Source organism: Metopolophium dirhodum, chromosome 7 (assembly GCF_019925205.1).
Source record: "Metopolophium dirhodum isolate CAU chromosome 7, ASM1992520v1, whole genome shotgun sequence".
Lineage (NCBI taxonomy): Eukaryota > Metazoa > Arthropoda > Insecta > Hemiptera > Aphididae > Metopolophium > Metopolophium dirhodum.
The window spans coordinates 38,391,289-38,401,294 of record NC_083566.1 but is presented as its reverse complement, the minus strand read 5'-3'; the positions used below and the strand labels follow the sequence as shown (position 1 = coordinate 38,401,294).

Below are 10,006 nucleotides of genomic sequence, written 5' to 3'. Positions count from 1 at the left end.
TTGTATTGTGTATAGAAAATGCAAATATAAACAACCAGTGAAAATTTCATGCATCTACGGTCATTTGTTTTAGAGTTACACCAATAACCAAAATCGATTTTGTTAAAAATCGATTTTGCGTAAAAATTCCCGTTTTTCCTTAATTTTTCTTTTGTTTTTCACATCGCTTTTGAAAACTACTGGGAAATTAAAATTTTGACCTCCCCAATGCACCAACGATATTCACTTTCCCATCGAACAAGATACTGAAGTCGAAAATCGAAGCATTATTTCGACTACTTATCGTGTACACAGACACAAAAATAAAAAAATTAAAAAAAAAATAAAAAAAAAAAAATAAAAAAAAAAACACACATCATTGTAAAATCAATACATTCATCGTTTCACTCAGAATCTAAAAATAAAAAAAAAAACACACATCATTGTAAAATCAATACATTCATCGTTTCACTCAGAATCTAAAATAAAAACACATATCATTGTAAAATCAATTCATTTATCATTCCACTCAGAATCTAAAAGAAAGAAAATAATGAAAATAGGTTTAAATGTATTATAAATTAATAACAAAAATGATTTAAGATTACAACTAGGTACTTACTAAAATAGTATATAATATAATTTATAGTTATTACCATTAATATTTTTAATGTTTAAATGTAATCTATTTTCAATTTTGTGTTCATCTTACATACTAATTTAAAATATGATATGTTGTAAAATCAGTCAGCAAGTAATAATAGTTAAATAAGAAAAATAATTGTCATCTAAAAGAAAGTTTTACAATACCATTTACAATTTATTATTTTATATTTTATAACTTAAAAAATAAATAAATAAACATAAGTTTTAATTTTTATGCATTTCAAAATAAATTAAAATAAAATATAATATTATATTTTAATTTGTCGTGTCATATTTATATTATAGACAAAAAGATTCAAGATTAAAAACTACACAAATCGTAGGTACAATATTGTTGTTAATAATATTTAAATCTACTTATTTATCTTATTGTGTAGTTACTTTATACTTTAAAAAGTATGTTGTATAATCAGTCAGCAATTAAATACTAGTAAAATAATTGTTATCCAAAAGCAAGTTTTACAATATCATTTGCAACTTATTTTAACAATATATACTTAGTAGAATTATTATATCAATCAATATTTTTATATGGAATGTCCAATAAGGTTAGGTCATAAAGATCTGGAGGTTTTGTTTGCTTATAGTACAGGCCACAAAAACATGCAGATGAGTCTTGCACCCCTGGCGTTTTTTTTTGTAGGGCTATATATCTGCTATAGCCCTACCGAAAAAAACGCCACTGGGAGCGCTAAAATCATCCGCACGTTTTTATGGCTCATACTATAGTTGATAGATCTCACTGCAGTTACTGCTTTTTACTTTATATATTGGCGGTGATAAAACTTTACTTCTTTAGTTTACATATTTGCGGTAATAAAATTTTACTCTTGCTAACTGCTTTTTTATTAATTGCAACTGGCAGCTGAAAATTACATATTTGAGTTTGATGTTGTACAAATGAAGGTGGAAATGTTTGATTATCATTTGACAAGTAAGGAATAAATCTTAATTTTACTGGATTACATAAAGGTAATAATTTTGAAGTCCTCATGTTGTTCAATTGAGTACTTCCTACACACTTGCTTAAGGCAACATTATTTTTTGGTGAAGTAATTGTATTACTCCTGGTAGATGTACTAGTAGTAGTTGTGATGTCTTTGATTGTAAGTGGTTCAATATTAGAAGATAATCTTTTGCTGTACTGATGTAGATGCGATGATGGATGTATAAATGGCTTTGAGGCATTAATACTGTCTTTAGGGTCACCAAAACAATTGTATAAATTTGTTTTTTGTTCTTTTAAATAGGCTTTAGAAAATTCATCAGCTGTTTCAGAAGCAACCAGTTCCTCATTGTAAAACATTCTAAAGGTTTCCATCAGATACAGAAGCATGTCTGCATCATTGCCTATCTGGGAATATAATTCTTTTAGCGACTGATTTTCGGTATTTTGAAAATAATTTTTTATTGCAGAATAAAATTCTTTAAAATATTCTTGTTCAGCATCAGCATCTTCATAAACAGTCAGTTCTAAACAAGGAAATGAATTTAATGAATGTTTAATTTGTAATTGTGAACCATTATTAATATTAAGATTGATTTTTATGTCTGATACTTTTTTATAACTTTTATTGAATACCTCTTCATTTACACCCTGAGAAAAAATTTCATGAGACTTTTCATCATCCAATAATAAAGAATGTGATCGTTTTTGAACATTTTTTACTAAAATTTTGAATGTTGATTTTTTATTATTGAGTTTGTTTTTGTTATTGGATATAATTGTACATTGGGATCCCAATCTGGGATTAGCAGAAGATTCAATTTCATCTTTAGATACAATTATATATTTGATTTTTTCATTTTGACTCTCAGATACAATTTCATAAACTTTATCACCATCTAACAACATTTCACAATCAGATTCTTTTTTTACATTGGATACAATTTTGAAGGTAGATAAGTTTTTATAAATAAATTCCTTTTCGTTATCAAATATAACTATACATTTGTTGGATATCTTATTATCAGAAGCTTCAATTTCATATTTTACCTTTCTATCTTCACTATTAGACACAATTTTGACTTTTTCACCATCCAATAATATTTTATTATCTGATCCTTTTAGAACATTAATTTTGTAGGTAGAAAATACTTTATTATGGAATTCATCATCATTATCGGATATAATTATACATGTGAATCCCTTATTACCTTCAGGTTTAATTTCATCATCAGATATAATTTTATATTTTATCTTTCCTTTCTCACTCCAAGATGCAATTTCTACGACTTTATCACCATCCAATAATATTTCATGATCTGATCCATTTTGAACATTGGATACAATTTTGAAGGTAGATAATTTGTTATTATTGAATTCCTCTTCATTAACAGAGGTATTTATATGGAATTGCTCATCACTATCTGATTTAGTTTCGGCATCAGGCACCATTTCACAATTTGAGTCTTTCACACTATCTAATATATTTTCACTATTCAATAAAATTTTACCATTTAGTGATTTCTCACTATCAGATACAAATTTACAACCCATTTCTATTTCACGATTAGGGTTTATTTCCAATTCAGACTTTACAAATTCACAGTTTGAATCTAAATTCAAATCATCATCTGGCCCAATTATTAAATAGTCTGTTTCTTTTATTTCATAAACTGGAAATATTTCTTCACTGTCGGTTTCAGAAAATATTTCAGAATCCAATAAATTATTAGTATTACGTACTATAATTTCAGAATCTGATAAACTTCCAGAATCTGATAAAATTATAGAATCTGATGAACCGTCAGAATCAGATATAATATACTTATCCAACAAAACATTTTTTGTACAACTTTTTCTAGAAGATTTTTCCCTATTGCGAAAATATGGAATATTTTTTAATGTACGTTTTAACTTCAGTGGATTTACACGAGCAATATTTTTATTTTTGTAGGTTTTGATAGTATTTTCATCTATAGAATTATTTTCATATGATCTGTAACTTCCAACACATTAATTATAATTTATATGTCAACAATTAAATTTAAAGGTACTCACATTATCGGCAATGCAGTTGAAGGAGAACTTGGAGGATAAACTATACTAGTAGCATCTTCAGAATCACTTGATTTGTCATGAAAAAGTGAAACATTTTCTGCTTTGATATTATTTATGATAGCATTAAAAACTTCTTCACTATAATCATAATTTATTGTTGCATGGGATACAACATTTTTTTCAGTTGTATTACTAATATGCTTATTATCCATTTTTTTTTTATTATTTTTCCTTATTTTCGTTTTTAAAAAATATTTAAATTACTTAAAGAAGGTAATTTATCTGTAAAAAAAAAATACTCATTAAATTTATATTTAAAAATTATATGGTAAAATATAAAGTTATAATTAATACAAGACATATTCTAATTTTGTCTTCATGGAAACATATTAATATATATGTCTTAAGTCATAACATTGTAGGTCCTTATTAATAATTATGATGAATATATTTAAAGTAGCAAGTTCAGTACAAGCACGGGATGCTTAATATTTTACGAGAAATAAACAAAAACATTTTGGTAAAATTAAAATTAAGATGAAATAAAATAATTTATAATTTATTAAATAATAAAATATTTTATTTTCTGTTTAAAAAGATATTAAAATAAACCCCCAAAATAGGTAGGTACCACATTAATGTGAACAAAAATGCAGGTATTGACAAAAACCAAGTTTTAAAATTTTGTAGGCTATCTTGATACAAAATAAATTGATGGCTATTGAATACACATACTTAAAGGCAATGTTGAACAAATACTTTTTTTAACTCGTCAAGGGGATTGCAAACGGACAACTATTTCAACCAAAATGTATCAATATTTTGTCAATTATACCTATTGGCCTGTTAACGCGATAAGACTTCTGAAAACTAATTTGAATTCATTAATATGTCTACTAATGAGTTTGATCAGGCCATTTTTTTAAAAATTTGTTCCAAACTCGTGTACATTTTGTTTGAATATTTAAAATGTACGAAATTTTAAATGTTGATTATTCGAAAATTAAATTAAATATCTTCAAATATGGCCTGATTGATCTCAAGTAGACATATTAATAAATTAAAATCAGTTTACAGAAGACTTATCGCATTATCGGGTCCAATGGTAGGATTGACAAAAAAAACATAGAAATGAGCATAAATTATTTACCGTTAACTCGTGCAACACTATGGCAGTGACTTGTACGTGCACGTGAGTGAACGCTCCACTACTTTATTTACTCACAGACACACACACTAACATAGGCATAGCTAAGGGGACTAAGCCCCCTAACTTTTATTATAGCTCGTAATTTAAAACGTCTAAGGACTAAGGACTATCTATTGTTTAAAAATCTATAGTATTGTACCAAATTTATTGGAATTAACATATTTTAATAGTTTAATGTTTAGGTACCTGTCCATTCCACTTTTTTATGATAAGTATTATACAGACATTTTAATAATAAATTAAAATATTAATTTATTGATATAGGTACATTTACATTACATTTAAAAACAATTAATGTAACATGTTTGGGAGGTGTGGGGACAGAGCTCCCCCCAATTAATTTACTTATTATAAAAATACCCCTGAAGCCTTTAAATTTCCGTTTTTCACAAGTAAAAACTATATTCACTTTCCTATCAGAAAAAGTGCTGAAATAGAAAATCGAAGTAAATTTACTCAATATGATGACAGACAGGAAAAAATGGTGTCGTGTGAGTCACTGTAATGGATTTATTAAATTTGAATTCAATGCTATAAAAACATTGTGCACAAAAAACAATTCTGAGGAAATATGGTTTATTCACATATAATACTAAATAAACTTCTATATTATTGCTGTTAAAGTATTTTATTTTTCTATTAGTAAAACAATAGGTTGAATTAATTTTTGTCGAAAACATTGCATTTTATAATGCCATTGTATATATAAAATATAATACCTAATATACTTTAAAAGTTTCAAGTACTCTCGAATAATATTTTTAAATTAAGATAAAATAACTAAAATCGTAATTCTTTGTTTAAATATCAAATTTTGGCCAAATTTGAAGTTAGGCACCTATAATATCTATAAAAAAAAAACTGTGTTTATAATATATTCATTGGTGTTTTTTTCAACTATTTATATGAAACCTTGTGTTACATTTTCAATATTTTGCTATACAAATTAAAAATGTTATAACTTTTTAACTAGGTACAAAAAAAATTTGTAAGTTTTTATGATTTTTGACGATTTTTTTATAATTATGAACTTTAAATGTTTATAAAAAGAGGACATATTGAAATACTACTAAAATACATTTTTGATAAAGTATTTGATTATTACTTAAATAGGCAGGTACTTAGGTATTTTATAAAGTATTTAAGCCATATTTTATATACAATTTTTTTTTTTATAATCAACTATAATTTACTTATCTAATCTACCTATACTATGTTACTTGTTACTTAAAAAAGTTAAGATTTTGGTTTTCATAGTAATCGTTTTTTAGTAATATAATATACTTTGGTAGTTCTAAATATTTATAATTGACAGTCAGAAATAAAGTAGCTATTTAATGGAAAGTATTCAATACAATAAAATAGTTAGTATTTAAAATATACACAAATATTTGTTGATTTTCAATATTTAAATTAAGTATTCAATACAAATACTCAAATACTGGGTACCTACAAGACATTAATTTAAATTTACCAATTTAATAAGAATTCAGTAGATATACTAAATTCATAAATGTATATAATAACAATGTGTTTACAAATGATAAAAATGGGATCAGAGTTGGTAAACAAAATTGGCATTAAAATATTCAATAATATGCATTAGTTATACTAAAAGTATGTGAAATAAAAAATAGATTATGTATATCAATAGGAGGTAAGGCAGTTCATGGATATTACTATTCAAATTTGTGAAAGGACAACTTTTTTAGATCTATTTACAGTTTACATAGGTACAACCTGGTATCGGTCAAAATATCCAAATTTGAAAATAAAGAAAAACATTTTTATAAATAAACAAATATTTTAAAATGTAATTTATCATTATATTCAAATAATATGAATTAAAATATAAAATAATTCAATTAGGTAAGTGGGTTTTAAGATAATAATGCATTTTCTAACGACTGAAAGGGGAATTTTGGCCCAGGAGAATACAAAATATATAAATATAAAATGTTTACAATAGTTTACACATTGACAACAGTCCAAGCATCTATATGGCTATATGCCTATATAACATAATACAAGTGATAAATTTGAATTATTAATGTTACAATAATTTTATATTTAATTTGAATCTTATTCAATAATAGTGTAATTTTAGACTTGAGTATTTGATTAATTTCATCATTATATATTTCATATAGAACATCCTTTTCTAAAAGCTTCTAGTTCAGTTTATGTACCTACTACAAGAAGACTGCAATTTTATAAATTAATATTTGAGCTAATTTCTATTAAAAATTTAGTATTATCTTTATCTACTAATCTACATAATTGTATCATTTTAGATTTTAACATTTTATTTAAAGAATAGTTATTCAAAATTTTAGATTCTGAGCGAAGCGATGAATGTATTGATTTTACAATGATGTGTGTTTTTTTTTATTTTTTTTTTATTTTTGTGTCTGTCATCACCTTTTAGGACAGTAAAAGTGCTTGGATTTTCTTCGATAGTAACTTTTCTGATAGGAAAGTAAACTAGTTGGTACTTTGGGGGGTCAAAAGTAGGTTAGGTTAGGTTTCCCAGTAGTTTTCACAAGCGACGTGAAAAACAAAAGAAAAATTAAGGAAAAACGGGAATTTTTACGCAAAATCTGTTTTCGAGAAAATCGATTTTGGTTTTTGGTGTAACTCTAAAACAAATGACCGTAGAGACATGACATTTTGACTGAAAGTTTATATTAGCATTTTCTATACACCATAAAATTTACAAAATATTTTGACTCTTTTTGAGCTGTTTACGACCATTGTCAGTTTTCAATTTTTTTAGTTTTTTTTTCTATAAATATCAATAAAATTTTATCTGTTGAGTAAAAAAGCTTGAAAATTTAATAGAAGGCTCCTGATATATTGTTACAATAGTAGTTGAAAAATATTAAAAATACATAGGCACAGTTTTTTTTTATAAGCATTTAAAGTTCAAATTTTGACAACATTTATCAAATTTATAATTTATTAATTATTTTGTGGTTAAAAATGTATAAAATGTTTAACTTTTATGGCTAAAGATTGAAAATTTAAAACAAGGCTCCGAGTAAATAGGTTATATATAAATTACTTTATTCACAATAATATCATCAAATATACTTGGTAAAATCATAGGCTGACTGACCGTTTTTCTTATACAATGTTATTATATCATTGAATTCAAATTTAACACCATCCATTACAGTAACCCACTTGTAACCTACTGTACAGCAGAGCGACATCCACTTATCCACCTTTTTAAAATTGAGTATTTTGTCCGTGGATATTTTGATCTAGATTTATACAACCTACATTTACCTAGGTATATATTTTTATTTTTAAAGTAATGCACAATCTTTATTTACATACCTAGTACAATAAGAATGTGCAAGCAGAAAAAAAAATAACATGATAAGCATAGTAACACTTCTAACATGATAATAAAAATATTAATTTATTTAGTTAAATTTCAATATACCCAATAGTTTATTTGGAATAAAGCTTTTATTTAAGAGTACGTATATGTTTGTCTCCGTTAGTTTAAAAATTAGAGTGATCTGACCTCTTATAAAATTTAAAGGTAAGATTATTATCTAGGTAATCTCATGGGCTTTTTATAATATTTTAATTTTAAAACGAGTTGAGTATTTTAAAATAGTAAATTGTTTGTACATCTTAAAATACTCATAATTCGCTTTAAAATTAAAATATAATAAAAAGCCCACGAGATTGCCTAGATAATAATCTTACCAAGGATCTTACCTTTAAATTGTATATGAGACAATTCACTCTAATTTTTAAGCTATTGGAGCTACACTTGTTTGCTGAGCATACAATTTGCAATGTTACGCACTAGTAGAACGGAGACAACATATGTGGGCGAGGCATCCTCTTAAGTTTTAGTAAAATCACATTCAATATAAATAAAACGATTAAAACATGATTTAATAAAAACTATTTTTTTCAACTAGATAATATGGATGGATAAATAGATAAAGCCTAAATATTTTAACTCATCGTTAGTTGCTAAGGATTTAACTAAACCGTTTCCGCTGTGCATTGTGTTCAGTGCCGCAATTAGGATTCTTGGGACCCCAGATAAAGTCAATGTATGGGGCTCTGAGGTATATGTATATAATATTATTTTTTAGGTTATCTATATAAAAATAAATAATGATGGTGATTTTTTTTTTAAAAGCCTTAAAATATAATGCGAAGGCTCACTACCCAGTGACCAGTGACAATTTATAGATAAATATAGATATTATTATGGATAAATAGGGGCCTTCTTTAACAACTAATTGGATAGCATAATAAATTATAAAAATAAATATTTTTATTTGATTTAAACATTAGATTACAATGCAATTATTTAAAAATTTGAAATAGATGCGAGGCGCCATCGAGGCCCTCTGAGCCAACGATTAGCGGTCCTCTACAGGGGCATTGTCACGGCTGCCCCTGCGGTTGTTGCGGCACTGATCGTGTCTAAGATTATACTACAAACGGAATCAGTATGGTCCAATCCAAATGTCGAAATTCATTATGTATCTATTTCAAAACCAAATTCAAATTGTGGCCCCAGGATAAGTGATTTCGGATCACGAGTCCAAGTATTCCCCCAGAGACGATAGATCAAAATAATCACGCGAAACCACTGATTAACAATAAGATACAATAACTGTCTATGTAAACTTACTTGCAAAGTGGCACAGCGTTTTCTTGAACTTCGATTCTCGAAGCAAAAAACAATTATAATACTTTGTCCAACAAGTCAAATTGTAATGGCTCACACGGATCACCTTGAGTGCGGTGTGACCACAGAATAAGACAATTGATGCGGTGTGACCTTTGAAGACAGGACCGCACAAATAGTACTTCCTGCTATAGAGTTTAATTGTTTACAGTTTTTATTACAACATCGATGTACCTATACAACTATAATACGTGTAATCATAAAGATTTCGATGAAAAAATAAACATTTGTACTCAAAGTAAGGACTAAGGAGCAATGCACTAATTCTGTAAATCACAATGAACGCCGACAGCGAGCAGCATAATTATAAGGTTAGAACACTTACAACTTTAGAAGCTCAGTAACGCACCGCATCCGGCATCGCGCATCGTTATCAGAGGCGAGCAACAATAAACAATTACGGCTGAAACTGTCGGGA

The 10,006-nt window shown here is 26.6% G+C and overlaps 1 protein-coding gene across 2 annotated transcripts; it reads right to left on the bottom strand.

The window, feature by feature from the left end:
• Nucleotides 1-748: 748 nt before the first annotated feature.
• Nucleotides 749-10,006, bottom strand: LOC132948611 (uncharacterized). 2 transcript variants are annotated; one of them, XM_061019156.1, is made up of 3 exons: nucleotides 9,532-10,006; nucleotides 3,650-3,931; nucleotides 749-3,593 (listed from the first exon to the last, which is right to left on the bottom strand). In XM_061019156.1, the coding sequence occupies exons 2-3, from the start codon at nucleotides 3,859-3,861 to the stop codon at nucleotides 1,433-1,435; spliced, it is 2,373 nt and encodes a 790-aa protein (XP_060875139.1). In that variant the 5' UTR covers nucleotides 3,862-3,931; nucleotides 9,532-10,006; the 3' UTR covers nucleotides 749-1,432. The 2 variants fall into 2 exon arrangements, with proteins under 2 accessions (XP_060875139.1, XP_060875140.1); XM_061019157.1 differs by having other exon boundaries at nucleotides 751-3,587; nucleotides 9,532-10,005.